At 38.4% G+C, this 18,479-nt stretch overlaps 1 protein-coding gene across 1 annotated transcript in view; it reads left to right on the top strand.

Annotated features, from left to right (window-relative positions):
- SHISA9 (shisa family member 9) overlaps positions 1–16,911 on the top strand; it is a 161,133-nt gene extending 144,222 nt beyond the window's left edge. Inside the window, exon 4 of the mRNA XM_008490341.2 lies at positions 16,541–16,911. Coding sequence (XP_008488563.2) covers positions 16,541–16,911 — 371 coding nt within the window. The remainder of the gene's footprint in view (positions 1–16,540) is intronic.
- Positions 16,912–18,479: the final 1,568 nt, after the last annotated feature.

Here is an 18,479-nt window from a genome sequence, read left to right as displayed (position 1 = left end):
GAACAAACAGTCTCAGACTGAGGTCTCCCTGACCTGGCATTCATGTCACAGAGCAATGGCATTTTTCATACTCTGACATTCAGAACCACATTTACTGACCCCCATAGCAGGTTAATGGGTGCACGTAGTCCCTTTGCCTTCATTGACAGTGGCTTGAGAATGGATTCAATTGTCACAACAGAAATTGAAAAAGGGATGTGTTCTGCAAACTATATTCATTTGTGTTTGAGGCAAACTATATTCATTTAAGTCCCTCTTACTCTGCATGATTCTACTGTTTGGGTGTAGTTCACTGTGCTCAATTCTCTTCTTTAATGGCAGGTAGGGGTGGAGGAAGAAGCATTCCTATTGCTTTGTATTGTAGCAACTGTAGCTACAGTGCATTAATATCACACATCATACTGTTGTCATAAGTGTTAAGAAGTTTAGATAACTGGTAAAGTGATGCTTTACCAGAGGCAGTATTAAATTAATTTCCACACAGCTGCTTTCTTCTGAGCTACAGATGTCCTAAAAATTTGGCTGTCTAATTTTAGAAGTGAGCTAGGCATCTCTCAGTGGCTGGCTGCTGTGAAAATTCAGTTCATGGAAAAGTAGCAAGTCACAGTAATCTCTGCCCTGGATCATGTTTAGGACCTGTGTTACATTCTTAAGCATTTGGGAAAACAAGAGACAACAGTGCCATTGCCACTAATTTGTGTTGTGTTACTGAGAGAGAATGCCCAGTACCTTGGCAATGAGGCCAGAATGGTCCCTAGGAAGCTCTTTTAAAGCTACACTGGACTGCAGGGTGAAGTTGAAGCTGGGCTGTTGATGCATGTATGCAACGCAACATGTGCACAGCAGAATATCTGATTCAGCACAACATGGGAGAAGAGTTGAAAAGGCCAATGAGAATATATTTTATTTTAAAAGCAAAACATGCTATATTTATCAGTTCAAACTGCACAGCCAGACCCTTACACACTCAAAGAAGAGGATGTTTTGCTTGATTCTTGTTTTTTGCAGCCTTCAGAATTCCGTGAGGACTGAACAGCAGCTAGTGACCAAATTCAGCTTTTCCTCCTACTGTCTGATGGCATTTATATCTCTGAATAAGCCTATTTTATATTCTCAGATGAGTACTTGGAGTATAACAAGACAGCAGCAAAATTGAGATTTCTTTACTGTTTTCCTTATTGCACCATAGTTTTCTCCATACTGTAACACACACACAACCAGTGAATAACCAGCAGAAGACCCCCTGGAAATGAGACAGTGAAACACTTCTGAAAGAACAGATAAGCAACCCATCTCCTAGCACCTCTAGTCTATCTAGCTGATAGATACACTCTGTCCATTCATTGTTAGCCCATTTTTGAGCCAGAGAATCTTTCTGCAGCCATACTAAATTTGTCCCACCAAGGACTGTGGGACTGCATCTGAGGGAATTGGGTTAACAAGCTCTAAAACCAGTCCCACAAAAAATGGTCATTCTTGCATGGTGATAAAATACCCAGTGTTTGGGTATTTAAATTTTTTGGCCAGCTGAGTTGACATAACCCTGGTTTCCTTAGGTGCTTTTGCAGCATTTGATTATTTATATGAAAAGTGCAGAAAGAGGTTTTTCTGCATAAATTATTCTTACTTCCAGTTCATCAACCAGATTTTTACTCCATGCTTAAATGATTATTGCTCATTTGCTCATTGCCTGAAACTACAAGTAGATGGAGATCTCATGTCTGAACACCTTCATGAAATTCAAGTCCCTGGACACACAAAGGCCATGAATTTTATATACATCATTTGGACACTCATTCAGAAAGGATGAACAATCTAACTTCAAATCCCACTCTGCTAAGCTGTAGGAGTTGGAGTCTATCCTGCTGCTTATTAAGAGTTTTCTAGAGCTCAAAGAGGCCTCATTAACTTAGGTATTAGTCACATTTATTCAGTCATTCACATTGTCCTGCTCTCCTGGCTCAGTAATAGTTAATTTTCTTTTCTGAGTTTTAGAAAGAGCAAAGTGACTGACTTGCTAAAGTAGAAAAAATATCCCAAACCCAACTTTTTGAAGGCCTGCAGGATTGGGAGCGAGGCCTCTCAACTGCTGGAGAGAAGCACAGACACACATGTAAAAACCTTAAAACAAGTATTTTTAAATTTAACATGACTGTATTTTTCACAAACTTTCTTCTTCCCTTGTCTCTCAAGAGAACCTTTTAGGAATGGACTGGGAATGACTTAAGATTAGTTACAGTTACAAGTTTTGCCAAAAAAAAAAAATTATAAACACAACATACAGAATTCCTCCCTGAAACTCAGACCCAGAAAGCCCTCAGAGATGCTGGGGGTTGTAGTCTCCTGTGGGACAAAATCAGATCTAATTGATTTGATATAGCACAGCTAGAAGGAGGATATAATTGGCAGCAGATTCACCACCACATCTCTAAGTCTACAGCTTCCAGCATTTTGTGAGGCTTCACAGTTCTTTGATCCCAAAGGAAACGTGAGACAGTGCTCCAGCTCTGCTTGCGGCCGCAAAACTCCAAAGTGAGATTCTGCAAATATGACACTCAAAGAATAAATATCTCCTGTCGAGGTCACTGTTACTATGTAGAAAATATTGTGGCTGCAAGCATGCCAATGCACAAGGCAACATGTCCTTCAAGAAGCTGAAGCATGTAGGAAAACTGTCTGGTTTGTTTGTCCTTTATATCTACAACACATGAAAGGATTTGAAGGGCAAGATCACCATAAGGTTAATCCTAAGGTGTTATCTTTGAACCATCCTCCTGTCTGGTATGAAATATAGTGATGCCTTCTCCTAAGCTTCAGATCACCATGTTTCAATAGGAATTATTATAATTCCATCCTTATACAAGACCTGGCTTAAGAGAACAGAAATGACTTTATAACTGCTCCCTAAGAATTTGATACCTACATCAGCAGAAGATGAGATTCTGTATCATTCCCTACAGTTCATTGTGCCCTGCCTCAGGGTCTCTGTGGGAAGACAGGTAGGGCTGGAAAGAAACACTATGATTGGAAAAATGGAAACAAACAGCAGGGGGAAAGTCCTGCCTATGCATTCACAGAGACTGATACACTCAGTTTTTAGAAAAAGTAGAACTACTGAATTTTTGGACACAATATATTTGTGTTACTTTACTTTTCTATACCAATCACACTGCTACACTGGCAGGTAAATATTCCTATTTCTTTAGAAGGCTTAAGAAGGAATTGTGCTTTCATTTCAAGGAGTAAAGAAATTTTCAGCAACTATTTCCATAAACTCTTGCACAAAAATGGGTTAAAAAAATCTGGGACACAGGAGTAGCTCACTGGATTTAACACCATAAAAACAGACAGGGAAGTACAGATTAATGCATCATTTGTCATATCCAGAGGGTGATTCAGTTAATGATTTCATCTATCTAGAGGTCTGTTCAGTGTCATGGATAATGCTAGACTGGGAAATCTGCCCGTTTCAACTCTGGAATTATAGATCTGTCTTAAGACAGTATGACAAAAGATCTTGGTATATTTTATTATTATTATTATTATTATTATTTACTTAGCCCAGTGTGGCTGGTGAATTTGAAGCTTTTGAGTGTTCCTTTCAAGTCTTTCATACTTTAATCCTTGCTTCTCCTCTGGCATTTAAGAGCCAAGAAGCACCCAGTGACCTCACTTTACGACCCCACCTGCTAGCACAGTTCCCTCAGCCTTCCCTTTTCCCAAGCAGATGAAGTGCCAGTGTCACTTGTTCCACTTATGTCTTCTGCTGAGACCCCTCAAACTTCACATCCTTCCCAGTGTGTGCTGTCAAGATCTTTTATTACTTCCACTGAATAATTTGTTTTCTGTGTTATTCACCAATTGGCTTCTGATACCAGCAGGCACTCTGTTATAGGTAAATAAATAATACTTAGAGAGTCTTGATCAAAATATTGTCCAATTTTGTCATCCAGCATGCTCATTTCTTCTTCCAGTGAGGCAGCTGTATTTGAATTATAAATATGTCATTTGTGCAAAGCCTTGGTATCTTCAGCAAGACCAGCTGCATTGCTGACACTTTTTTACAGCTTTTAAAAGAAAAAATATTTTAGAATAAAATCTACAGGATTATAATCTTTCCAAGGCTGGGGAGTGGTGCTGTAAGTAATCAGACATCCAAGCAACCATTGCCCATGCCAACCTTCAGCAAATAAATAGAGCTCTGAGAAGGGAACTCTTTGGGGGCAATGTTGGCCTTAGCAGAAGCAACATACAGGCTGCTGGGAGAAAACTGCAAATAGACCTTTTAGAAGCAGCAGATTAAAAAAAAAAATAAAATAAATATTTCCATCTACATTGTCTCCTTTTTAAGATTTTAGTAACTTACTGAGTTTGTGAAAGGAAGGAAGTGTTAGGTCCCTATAGTTATGTTTATCTCAGGAATTTTAGTTTTCTGAATTGGATTCACATCTAGCTAATCTGTTTTGCCTGAACTTGGCCCACTACTTGGTTTTGTGTGTGTGTGTGGTGGATGAAGAATGTTTATAAGAATCTATTAAAGTCTTAACCTACTTTTCAATCTGTGCATCCTTAATTCTTGTTCTTGAAATTGATGCTTTTTCAACTCCTATTCCCCTACAGTGGATTCCTTACAATGGAGAAGTAGCCTTTTTTTCTTTTTAAAAGCATGTATTTTAAAACAGTGAAAATTAAACTATCAACCAGGACAGACATAAAAATTCATATAAAAATTAGGTCGGTGCTCTGGAAAGTAGCTGATTTTTTAAATTTTTGTTATTTGCTATTGAATAAAAATGAAACAAAAAGTATTTTTCTCCTTTTTGTAACACACAACAGGCAGACCTAAACCAACACTAAAGGGAGCCCAGTAAAGCACTAGAGCAAGCTGGTCTGGGAGGGTTTTCCTGCCTTTTGCCTCTGTAGCCTGCATTCTCCAGAGGTAACAAGCTTACAATACCCAGCTCTATTCCTATCTACTTAGATCACTGATGGCCACAGGAAGGAAACTCATAAATCTAAATCAAGCATGGGTTATCCAAACATATTTCTATGAAACATTAATGAATTATGCATGAGATTTTTTACACAGCAAGTGATGTGAAGATGAGTAAGTGAAGCCTTATGCTTTGGCTATACCATTAGGTAAAAGTGAACCAATGAAAACCAGAGTTCAGCTCACATGAAAACTGAGTCTAACAATATTAAGCATCTTCACCTGCAACCCTTCTGAAACATCCTTCTTTATAACTGGTTTATTTTGCACTATAAATATATATCTACATACACTTGTCATTCTGTAATGCAAATATTTTATTATTTAAGAGCAGAGGTTGATCAGAAAGATATGAGAATAACTGTGAGTACTTGCAGAGAAATAGCAACACTGAGAGGTCTCAGCTGAAGTCCAGATTTAATCTGGAGCCTGACTTTTACAGCTCCAGCCATGGAGCCTGCACATCAGTTTCACTGGTTGTTCTGAACAGAGTTTACTCATTTTGTCCTCCTGCAATATCAGCTGTCCAGGCTATTGACAGGAATATTTTTGCAATAAGAGTTTTATACAAATGGTCAACATGACATCCTGCAGGTGGTTCTCAGAAGTGCTCGGTTATCAAAACATGTCACTTTACTGGTGACCAAAATGCCCACATGGATGTTTTTCAAAAAAATTAAGAGATTTTTGAGAATCTGTGTTGAGTTCATCATCATTTTTAAATACCTGCAGTGCCTGGAAAGTGTTCTAAACTCAGTACATGGAAATGAAGTTCTAAATTATTTCAAAGCATCAACTTGGGATGCATTCTAGGGGAAGAAATTTGAAGAGAATTTTCTTCAATTAAGCTAGAAGCTCCTTTAACTGGAGGCTTCTGGGGACAACATTTCTTTACTGAGAAGTCTTTCAGACCGACAACATTCAAATAGAAACCAGGGCATAAAAGATTTTTTCTTTTTAAAACTCAAAACATGAAAATAAAAAGCTTTCTAAGGTAGGGCTTTGATTTAAATCTTCCCAAGAACTGACCAAAGAGATCAGTAATAATGCCAGAGAGAACAGTTCTGAAATCTCTCTACAATCAATAGACTTAATTCAGGAATTAATATTGGATTTGGAATATGAACTCAGACTCCAATCCATACTTTATTTCTCATAGTTCTACTGATTCATAATGGGATTATTTCTTCAGGTACATCAGAATCTGCCTCCATGCAGGCAAGAGAGCTTCAAACTATTTCATTGCACTTACAGTGTGTGTGGTATGAACATGCACTCAGGTTTGGCTTGGTAATTTTAAGCAGTTAGAAGGATTACCTTGTTGCAATTCATGTTTACTTAAGTAAACAAATAATACCTTTTTTTGGTCTAACCAAATTCAAAAACTCAAACGAGAGAACCTATAACACTGTTAAGCTTTGTCAACAGCAATAGTGCCATGCTCTTCAGAATTGTCCATGAATACCAATGAAGACGAGTAAGACAACTGATTGGAATGAATCCCTTATTAACAATGTAATATAAATAGCAGCAGTTATCTGCCTGCTATTTTTGTTCTTTCTGTGAAGGATGTTCTAAAGACAGTAAATGTGTTTAAGGGAGAAATTACACAGACAAAAGCCACTGAGATCATTGCTGCACTCCTACACATTCATACCATAATAACAAAGGGCTTGAGGCATGGAGGCAGGAAGAGGAATAACATGATTTGTAATACATACAGCTTTTCCAGAAGTCCTTCCCTTTACAGCTTATTTGAATAAGGATAAAAGGAGAAGCAAAGCTGAAAATAAGTAAATAAATAAATCTGATATGTAGTAACTATGACACCACAGCATCAAAAAAACAACCAAACAAAAACCACAAAAAACACCAGTTCATCCCATCCTAATGGTAATGTTAAATAGGTAATTTTTATAGTGGGAAAGCTTGCAAAGCTTTCTAAGTCTATGGAAAGGGCTTCTGTAAAAAGTTTGCCTTCCCTTGCAGGGAACCTGCCCCAACAGGGAAGATGATCTGCAGCTCAATGCTGGTGGCTCTCACTTTAACAAGTGATGGTGACAATTGCAATTCCTGGAAAAAAAAAAGTAGAGGTGGGAGTGATAAAGTCCAATCTTTCAGAAGCCTTATATGTGTGCACACTATTAAATTTATAGTGAGCCTGATTAAGTGAGCCTGATTACTGCTGCTGCTGATTCCTGTGTCACTGTCACTCACACATGCTTTTGCTTTCCATGAAGGCTACTCCAAGGGTCCTGCTCAGAGCAGGCATTAGTTCTGCTTTGCCTCTGGCTTTACCCAGTCAGTATGAACACCTCATGAAACTGATTTTCTTCTGGCAGTGCAAGTTTGGGAATTGCCAGGGAACACTATTTCTTTTAGGTATGACACACATTTTGGTTTGGAAATCTCTGAAAATAATGCACAAGTCTTTAATAATACAAGCACCATGCAGGTTCATAGGAGGGAGAGAGAAAGAACTGAAAAAACCCAGAACTGAATGTGTGCAAGTACAGCTATGGAGTTAGTTCCAATTTTTTTTCTTCCTTAATAACTCTCTCTTGAAAAGGATTCCTTCTGGCAAAAAGAATAGAAAAAAATAACTTACTCATAGAAACAACTTATGTCACAGCTAATTTTAGGAAAAAAAATTACTTCAATGTGGAATGATTGCTAAAAATTCTTAAAACTATAGCAGTTAAGAAACAGATCAAATAAAATAAATCCTGCAAAACTCAGCTCTTACATCACTAGAGGGTTTGTGGGGGTTTTTTGTTTGTTTTTGTTTTTTGTTTTTTGTTTTTTTTTACTTTTTTTTCATTTAACCAGTACAATTGAAAAGCCTTCAGTCTTCACTCTGTATTCAGGAATAAAGGTGTAAATTTAGTATGATGCCAGTTGAAAGACAATAAAACACAGGTTTATTTCAGCACTAAGCCCACATCTTAATTATGGATCCAGAGATCTGAACTGGGTCTCCTATGTCTTCAAGAAGCTTTTTACATTTAACCTAGGACTATTTGTAGCTGAGTTGTCACTGGTTAGGACATACACTTAAGAGTTATAACCAGCAGTATACTAAAAGAAATTAAAATATCTAATAAAAAGTATTACAACTGAAATTGACATTCTGCACACAAAACAATGCCAACTGTGATGTGTGAAAAAAATGAAATTAGGTTCATGGTAAGAACAGTTATTACAAGTAAATGTAGTCAGGAATATAACAGCTTTTTCAGTCAATGTTGAACAAGATAAATTGACACATTAAGGAAAAAACAAACACATTTTTAGACACTGAATCACATTGCAGAAAACTGTCAAATTTTTTCCAACGTGACCCACATGCTACTCATTGTGCAGCATGCAGGGAGAGTCCACCTGGTTTGGGGTGCAATCCCAGGAGCAAGGCACATTGCTGTGTGCAGACTGCCTGGATCACTCTGACTGCACCAACAGGGTGTGTTATTGCACATGGCTGCACATTTCTGCAAATGCACAATGAATTAGTGCCCCTGGAATAGTTAGAAAGCCCTGCCCTTAAACAAAATGAAGGTCCCCACTGACCAAAAAGGTTACAAACAATTTCATATTATTGATGTATGAAAGCATTGCTGCAAACTCTTGACAGAATCAGATTTGTCCTAACTGCTGTGTTTGAGAAGCATTAAAAACTACCCAGTGGAAAAGCAAGCAAGATTACTGAAGGAAAAATGAAAGAAGCCTTTTAAGCAAATCTCCTGTGTTAACCTCTTTGGCTTTGGACCACGTTTTCAGAAAGCAAGCCAACCCCTCATTTCCTATAATCAGTTTATGCTGCAGTCATGCTTTATTCAGAAGTTAAGCATGACAGTATGACTTCTTAGATAGTTTTTATTTCAAAAGGCAAGTTTTCTTACCATATATAAGGTTTCCAGTAGAACTCAAATTGATAAATATGTCTAAATGAGATAAACAGAAATAAGTATTTCACAGTGGAACTCTGTGTGTTTATTTGCCATTGTAGATGCCATGAAAGGACATGAGCTTAGAGGCCTTCAGGAAAAAAAATAATGAAAAAACAGATTTACAGTTACAGGACAGCCACTGGCTGCATTTTCAAAGAAAAGTCAGAGATTTGAATACATAATTCTCTTAGACTTTTACAGTTTTATCCATTGGTTCAAGAATAGAACTGGCAATCTTATTTCCTTCTCAAGTTTATCATTCATTGCACGACACTGAACCAGCAATTTAACATCTCGATGCTTGAATTTAAAATGTTAAAATCACTTGAGGGTATAACAAAGTAGAGTGATCTTTGTCTATCTTCATGCAACAGACTTCAGGTCTGAAAACATCTGCAATAACATGATGTATCCACTGTTCATTTCCAGGCTGAGAGAACCTATGGTTTTGGCAAATCAGAAAAGCTCTTTTTCTTACGGGTTAAATACAAGCATGCTGCTTGTCACAGCTCTCTGCACTGGGTACCAGGGCTGTGTGGAGAGTCCAAATCCAAATCATGAGATCAATACAGCACTTTGTAAAATTGAATAATGAATTTTGCAATTTAGGACTATGTAAATCAATGCAGTCAAGTATGTAAAGCCGAACAGAAAAAGCTGTTTTACATCTTGCCCAAAGAGAAACCTGCCTAAACTCACACAGTAAATAACTATAAAAAGAACAAACAGAGTTTGCAGTGCTCTGCTTTTCTGGGGGTGCTTTCAATGAGTAAAGTGATAAAGAGGGACAGGAGAATTACATTACAGAACCACAAAAAATAGGTTCTACCACAATTAACAAAGTATTTTCTGGGTGGTTCTAGGCACCCCGTATTTCTGCATTTCTCTGCAGTGTTGTATTCTGTTTTCCAGCACACTTCATGTTACACAAAGCAAATTCTATTCTCCATGATGTCAAGTGAACCTCTTATTTCAAACCACAGGTCACCTGATATTTGTTTTACTGGATGGAATAAGCTTTTGAGTGAATTTATTGGATCTAATTTATGGCTGGGGACAGCTAATCTGAACTCTGTCCACTTTAGTTTTTTCTCCTCACCCCCCAAAAAGCTTGTGCTGGTGTAGAAATTACATGTGTTTGATTTTCATATTAACTCCTACAAAAACTCTCACATAGAGTCGACTTCCACCTTGGAAGCCCTTGAATACATGGAAAAGCAAATGATAATGCAATCACATTTACACAGGATCAACAACAGCACCACCACAGGCAACATCCTAGTATTTCTCTGGACAAAATTCTCATGTTGTCTTTGAGTCATTTACCCATTTGTCTTCCCTTAAGTTTTCACTTCCATTAGACAGAGAAATGTAAGGTTCCTTAGCTTCAGGTAACTAAGTCACTCACATCTCAGAAAAGTCATGTCTGAGGAAGCAAAGCCTTGTTACAAAACTGTTAAATATTTCATAGGAATAGCTTTACTGTTACACAGGAAACAACTGCAAATAGGCAGTTAGGGTATTTTAGGTGTTACCTGGTGTGTCATTGCAGACATTTCATTGCTATCTTGTTCCCTAGTATTTTCCATTGGCTTGCTTTCTATATCTCCAGCCCTAAATTTGAAATAGTCTCTTTGTGGCTAGAATAAAGCTCTGTGTATCAAAAAGTAGTTCTTAAAATGTATTCACATAACAAACAATTCTATGAAACATCTACTGAGAAATAGGGTTCCCCACGTATGCTTGTATCTCTGACTGTGACTGCAAGCTCTCATTGAAGATTTTTATTTCTTTTAAACATTTTTAGAGCTTTTATAATGGCTCATTCCTTTGTGGATTCCCCTCTTTCACTTCAGAGGTTTCTTCCCACTCCTAAGTGCCTACTTTCATGAAAGCTGCAGGACACCTTTCAGGATTCTACACTTCTCCCATTGCTGTTAAGACACAGTGCTAGTATTCAGAGCTATTTTATGAACCCACAAAGAGAATAGTCAAGGAAGGGTAAAAAAAAATACTGCTTCTGATTTACTCAAGACCTCCTTATCTAGCTGTACTTTCAACAGAGGAATTCTTGTAACTGCAATATTTGCAGGAAAAATAAAGCATTACACAATGCTGATGCATAAATTGGTTACATGGCCACCTGGAGAACTACCTAACCTGAGGAACAGAACAATATTACACAGCTTTAGGGCTATGTCACCTCTCAGCACAGAGAACATAAACTCTAATAAGCCCACTGAGAAATCCTGGCTGTGTTATAGCCCCAAGGATTTTTGCCACTAATTTTCAAGAAAACATGTTTTCATCTATAGGACTTAGGCCACTGACTGGTTTACATGCTTTTCTTATATAACTGTGGCTTATGAAGAAATATGTGAAACTTCCAAGTTTAGTCACAGCCAGGCATCAATCAACAAAAGAACAAAGCTCATCTCTGCTGTCAGTGACAGATTCAGGCCAATTGGGTATGTTTGAATCAAAAAGTACTGTCGAAGGCCCATTTCTTTGTGGCTACCTCATTTAAAAGAACCTTTAGACATTCCCATGACCTGGCTATCCCACACAGCTTGGTAGAGATCTCCTTTCAAAATCAAAATTAAAGGAATAAGGCAAGGGTGTCAGTCTGAGACATTTGACACTAATACTGGTGGCAAAGTCAAACCAAAATAAAACAGTTATAGTCACTTTAAGGCATCACTGTGTTCAGGTGAGAGTGAGGAGTGGAACCAGCTTTTAGATGATAGGCTCATGGCTGTATAACTGCTCTAACCGAGTGGGATTTAAATCTATATTCCCTACCCAGCAATGTGCATCCCAGCTTCTGCTAGGATGGTCCCCACCCAGATTCACATCCTGATCAAACTGTGCTGTGGAGCAGAAGAAAATGTATTAGTCTAGAAAGACAAAGGAAGAGGAAGAATCTCTTTAGCTTAATAGTTAGGGCACTCATCTGGGAGGAAGGAGTCCTGCTTTTTCATCCTTACACTGTTTCTATATTTTTTCAGTTATTCATTTCATGCACAGCAAGAACAAAAGCCCGAGTTCTCCCCCCTCCCAGGCACCCAGTTTAGGTTGGAAAAAAAATAATATTTTCCAACATTTTTTCCAGATGAACAGTTACAACAGTGACTGCATTTGTGGGTGAATTACCATCGAGGAGTAAAAACCTTAGAAAAATATTGAAACTGAGAATATTTGTATAGTGAACTGGCAAGATTGGAGGGAGGGAACAGAAAGAATAACAGTCAGAATTAAAGCCCTTTTTTTACTATTATTCATTTGGCAATTTTGCAATTCTAATTCTTTACTCCTTTTGCAGACATGACAGTGATATCTCGAAATCCAGTTTTACTGATTTATATACAGAAGCCAGTGCAAAAGACACTTCAGTAGCACCTTTCATCTGCAAACTCTACAAATAGCAATTAATCTTCATAACACTTAACTACCTCCTCCAATGTGTTAACAGATCATTTTACAGCTGGTGGAATCAAGGCAGAGGAAAGTTGAGTCATGTACCCAAGGTCACACAGTAAATCCACCCTGTAACTCCAAAATGGTTTTTGCAAGTTTAAAGTCCACAAAATATTTATAGAAGTTGGTTAAGAAGAAAATTAACTTCCTGAGATTCACGGTTGTGTTTTAAAGTAGTTGGTATCAGGATACTATAAATATGCTTTTATTGATAAAATGTTTGTTACAAAACCATGCTTAATATTACTTTCCTGAATAGTTTCTGCTTGAAAATCAGAAGAGAACCAACCTGTTTCTGCACTATACTAGCATTAGTATAATTAATATAATGCTAGCATAGCATAGCACACATAGATATCATAGCACAGTGGTGTTATAAATCCTCTGATCTACTCAAAATGCAGGATGAGGACTGCTTCAAGACTTGCCAAAAGCCCTTTTGAAGAACTGAACAATTTGGTTTTATCAATACTTGTTTTGATAGCTACAATGGTACTTTACTCCTCCCAATTACAGTACATGTGCCTATGCCTAAGTCTGGGCCCCTCAGTTCCGGAAGGAGATTGAGGTGCTGGAGCAGTTCCAGAGAAGAGCAAGGAGGCTGTGAAGGGATCCAGCACAAGTCCTGTGAGGAAGGGCTGAGGGAGCTGGGGGTGTTCAATCTGGAGAAGAGGAGGCTCAGGGGAGACCTCATCACTCTCTACAACTCCCTGAAAGGAGGCTGGAGCCAGGGGGTGTTGGGCTCTTCTCCCAAGTAGCTACCAGTAAGACAAGAGGGCATGGACTTAAGCTCTGTCAGGAGAGGTTTATGTTAGATATTGGGAAGAAATTCTTTACAGAGAGGGTGATCAAACACTGGAACGGGCTGCCCAGGGAGGTGGTAGATTCTTCATCCCTGGATGTTTTTAAAAAAGAGACTGAATGTGGCACTCAGTGCCATGGTCTGGTAACCACAGTGGCAGTGGATTAAAGGTTGGATTTGATCATCTCAGAGGTCCTTTCCAACCTGGCTGATTCTGTGATTCTGTCTGCATGTGCATGCTGAAAGAAGACTGTTTTGAAGAGATTAAAACTTTAGTTGAAGAGTCTGGCTTTCACTGTTAACATTTAGCTTCTCAATACACATAAAAAATTCTCAGGCAACCCCCTGCAAGCATTATTTGATAAGGACAAAGACAAACAGCAGCTCTCCCACACAAAACACATGCAATCAGCCATATGTCTTATGTTTGCCAGCCTTCTGCTGGACTTTGCTGGCAAGGATTTACAGATCAGAGCCTGGTCCATTCTCTTCAAGCCCCAAACAATAGTTGAGAAGTCCCTAGAAAGGCACCATGGATTAAACTAGTTAGAGCAACTTAAATGTAAGCATACAGAATTAACCCCTTCATTTACAGTATGATCTTCCACAAGAAACAAAGTCAATAATTTTACATGTAACATGGCATAAACAAGAGCACAATCAATCTCACAGACGTGTCATAAGCACAGTCTTTGTGAGGCTGATATATTCCTTGCTTAGTTTTTACAGTGGGGGTGTTATTTATAGGCAACAGTAATAAAATTTACTCTTCTGTGAGGACATGGAGTGTGGAGATCTGAGACACAACTGATGTCTGACAAAATTCAGAAATCCAGGAGCATTGCTGGCAGTGGGAAAACACAACTGAAAAAATAAAAACATTAAAGAAGCAGCTTGAGCTTGTGGCCTTTTTCACTTAGCTGCACAAAAGAGAAAAATGGCATGAAGAATCAGGTGAAGAAACTATCTGCAATTTTGGGTCATTATTTATATAACTGCATCACCACTATTTTTCTAAACAGAAGTCATTATTTACCTTGTCACTGATCATCAAAGGTCTTGGTTATGTAAGACAAATTACTGCAGCTGAACTAAAACCAAATTAAAAGTACAATGTTACTCTATCCTTACATGAGATCACCCTGGTTTTAATTTTTCTATACAGATTAAACCCATTTAAATGGCAGGAAAATGTATCTATATTAGGATCTGGACATAGGAACTATGCTAATTCAAGGTCTAAATCTCAAGATATAGAAGCTCACTCCCCTAAACCAACTGCCTTGCAGTGCCTTTGATGTAAAAAATTGTACAAATAAGTGCTTGTGTATTTTCACAATGCCTTTTCTGATACTGTTTTTGTCAATTACTAATAATAGATTAATGAGAAATTAACAAGGCAGAAAGCATTTCTGTCCTGTTTTTATTCAACTTGTGAATAATGCTGGTTTGTGGCATTTAGTGAACATTGACAAATTAAAAGGACAAGCCACAGTTAGAACAGTTTTTTCAAGGAGGAATATTTGCAGCTTCTTGATAATGCATATTACAGATCTCTCTACATGAAACAACTCACCCCAAAAACCGAAGCAGAACTTAGCAGCTTCTCTTTGTAACTCATTACAGGTCAATCAGCAATTGCACATCCTGTACTGAAATGAGAATTGGCCATTGCCTACATTCTGTGATTTGTTTGAACAGAAAACACCTGTATGCTACCCAAAAGTATCCACACATTGACTGAAAAAAAGAGGTAGCTGGATTTGGGTAAAACATATAAAGCCTAATTTTATAGAACAAATGAGCAATTTCAGCTCATCGAAGTTCATCTTTAATGACAGAATTAAGCATTTAATAGCAAAGTCCAGCTGCATATTCATTATACAAAATGATAAAACAGAAATTTCTTTGGGGAATATTCCTCCTTGAGGGGTCAAGGCAAGAGGGATGCAGAAATGAAGTCTGATCTTGAAGCTTAATATGGTGCTCATGGGACTTTCACCACCTTACATAAAGATCCAGTTCAAAACTAGGGAGGAGGAGAAAATTCAGAGTGCAACAAAAGCCTTCTAACAATACTGAGGAGAGAGAAAGAGACAGAATACACAAAACCAGTGCAGAGTATTGAAAAACCTACTTGTAATAAAGGCAAGAGGAGCTGAGCTGCACAGCCAGCTGTACGTACAAACTTCTGCAGAGAAGCCTTACATGGTTTAGCTTCAAGGAAAATTGATGGCTCTAGCCAAGACACACATCCAAGATGACACAATCATACATTCAGAGTGCACCACTGCTGATTTATTAACACACATCTGTGTTAGCTGATCTACATATTTGACACTATATTAAATAAAAATCTAGACTTTTGAAGGGAATAAAGAAATCTTCTTTATGTAAAAGGCAAGATGTTAAAAGATGAAATTCCGTTAAGCTCCCCTTAAGCTCCTAGTACTCAATCTCAAAACTGAGATGAGCTGCTGGACTACTGCATAATGTCTTTAGCTTCCTGAGCATGGTTCATATTTTTAAGCAAGGCCAAAAACATGCCTGCAATGAAAACAATCAAACTTGAGGAAAAGAATACACAGTAAATCCAGAAGGCAAAATCCTAATTAAAGAACTGCAATGCAGTATTTGTCAGCAGAGCTATTGCTGTATTTCTTAGTGGCACTAGCCCCAGAAAATTATGTCAGAACCTGCAATTTAGGACTTCAATTGTTTGTAAAATCACAGGATAAATACCTAACCTTCAGCAACCCAAAGTGCTTTCAGCCCCATAAAGCATTAGTGAGCTTGCAACCATTTAGAAGAACAGATTCCATTCTCCTTTTTGCACTAAGGCATTATTCAACAGAAATGGGTCCAGCTCATACACAAATGGAGCTTACAACCAGCTTGGTTAAACACCCACATGACTCTTTGTATTTAAAGGGATGTGTTCTCATACAACAGGGTATCCTGAGATGCCTCACTATTTCCAAAGAATTCCTAAACTTCCTATACTGTACAGCGTGAGAACAGTAAGATTCACAGGATCTGCTCTCATCATGCAAATAACAGCACAACCTGAGTAATTTGGGGTAGGAACAGCCTTTTGTTAATGAGCAAGAATTTTTTTCTGCCTAAATGACAAGCCCAGCATAAGGGCACCCAAAAATACATTACAGAAAGAAATCAAGGGGTGGGAGGTGGCATGGATTTAACCTGCTGAGGTACCTATATCTGGTCAACTTGTGCATGACCTGCTGTAAAATGTGTAACATTCTTCTTGTGTCCAATTGATTATTTTTTTTGTCCCCTCCCCCTTTTAAATCCAAATAGCTGACAAAGTCAACGATGACTTCTACACTAAACGCCGCCACCTTGCAGAACTGGCTGCCAAGGGGAGCCTGCCCCTCCATCCCGTGCGCCTCGACGAAGACAGAGCTTACACAATCGACAGTGGCCTAACCAGACAGAACGGGCAGAAATCCAAAATGGGAAAGATTCACACACACCCATTTGGTTACAATTCCCATTACAAGACCTGGGATCCCAATGACCCCTCCCTGAGGCGGCAGGCATACACAGCCAAGGGGAAGCATGGCATGGCAGACCCAACACTAAGCGACCCCCTGACGACCCGGAGCCAGCATTACTTGGGCCCACAGCCATACTTCATAACCAACAGCAAGACAGAAGTAACTGTGTGAGTTTGGTTTGGGTTTTTTGTTTTATTTTTTAAATGGAATCCTTTAAAAACCACACGTAAATACACACACAACACAAACACTCAGCTGAAACGCAAAAAATAAATCAAAAACATAAAATTAAAAAAAAAAAAAAAAAAAAAAGGAAACAGAAGGAAAAAAGGAACTTCCACCTGGACACTGGTATCCAGCCAACTGTAGGCTGAAGAGTGGGTTAATACCATTCAGCAATACACACTGAAGGTTGAATTATAAACTCCATTTGTATTTCACAATGGGACACAAACCCTTGTGACTAAATTTTTTTACTTGAAACTAAAATCCATTATGAAAAGTAGCACAATCTAGAGAAACCTTATGTCTGCTTAAACATTCACACTATGTTCCTGCCTTGAGACAGAGGAAGAAAGAGAGAACAATCTACTGTAATATAATATTTCAGAGAGGATTTTTGTATAAAACCTATTAATAAGCACTAGACCTGTGAAAAGCCAAGAGCAAACGTCTTGGTACAACCCCTAACATCTATTATTGTACTTTCACACCATCCTATAGAAAGAGCAAAAAATATATACAATAAGGGACAAAGACTCTTTCACAAGGAATCTATGAAGACTGTTATGATTAAGAGCATATGGGATCTTTCTGATTGGTAAAGAATTCTACAGGATGTTATACAGAAAATTTTATTTCAGTTCACTTTGTTTGATTTGAAATTTTTTGGAACCTCCAAAAGAAGAGAAGATGTATCACATGACACAGAAAGCTGCTGGGGAAAAAAAGGGCAGAAAAATATTCCCTCTCAGTCCTCCTGTTTTCGGGCAGATGGTAACAATTCTCACTTTGCAGACTGTCAGGACTTTTTCTTCACCTAAATGTTTTGCCTATCTTCAATTGCTTCAGACTGAAATTAAGCGTGGGTGGTGCCTTTACTGTATTACTATTGTTCAATGACAGTCTTGTTCCTCACAGTGACCCCTCTGTTCCTTTAAGTGATTTCCTCATGTTTTGCAAAGGATGACAAGGGTTCTGCCCTGCTCAGCCTCCTCTGTTTGTCCCGAAGGGAAACTGGACTACATCTCCATGCAGTGGTTGCACAGTCAAGACTATTTAGTTAGCCCCTCCATTTTCCCAGTTTAAACTTTTTCCCTCTGGTCTCTCATTTTGTATTTGCTTTTAGCCATGGTAGTTCTCTGTAGTTCAAATGTTATATGGTACTGTCTCTATCGTTTGGCTTTCGACAGTGACGTTCCCTCTTGGTGGACTATTTGGTGGAAGAGGCTAACAGACAAGCCTCAAATGTCAAAGAGATCTGGGTTTAAAGTAAACAAGCAGTTGGACTCATAGTCTTGACTGTGGTTCTGATGAGCAGGATGCCTTGTTTGTAAGAATAAAACCACATTTGAATTGGACACTGGTAGAAGACTTGCAGTCCTGGGCTTGTAAAGGTTTCGGCACCCCCACAAAGAGCTGGGATGGGACGGTGGTGCTGCAACAGCCTGAAAGCAGGCATCACGCTCAGTCTTTCACCTAAATTCCTGCCCTTCCCCCAGAACAAGTCATTTGACTAA

This window comes from Calypte anna, chromosome 14 (genome assembly GCF_003957555.1).
Source record: "Calypte anna isolate BGI_N300 chromosome 14, bCalAnn1_v1.p, whole genome shotgun sequence".
Classification (NCBI taxonomy): Eukaryota; Metazoa; Chordata; class Aves; order Apodiformes; family Trochilidae; genus Calypte; species Calypte anna.
This window is presented reverse-complemented; position numbering and strand designations above follow the sequence as displayed.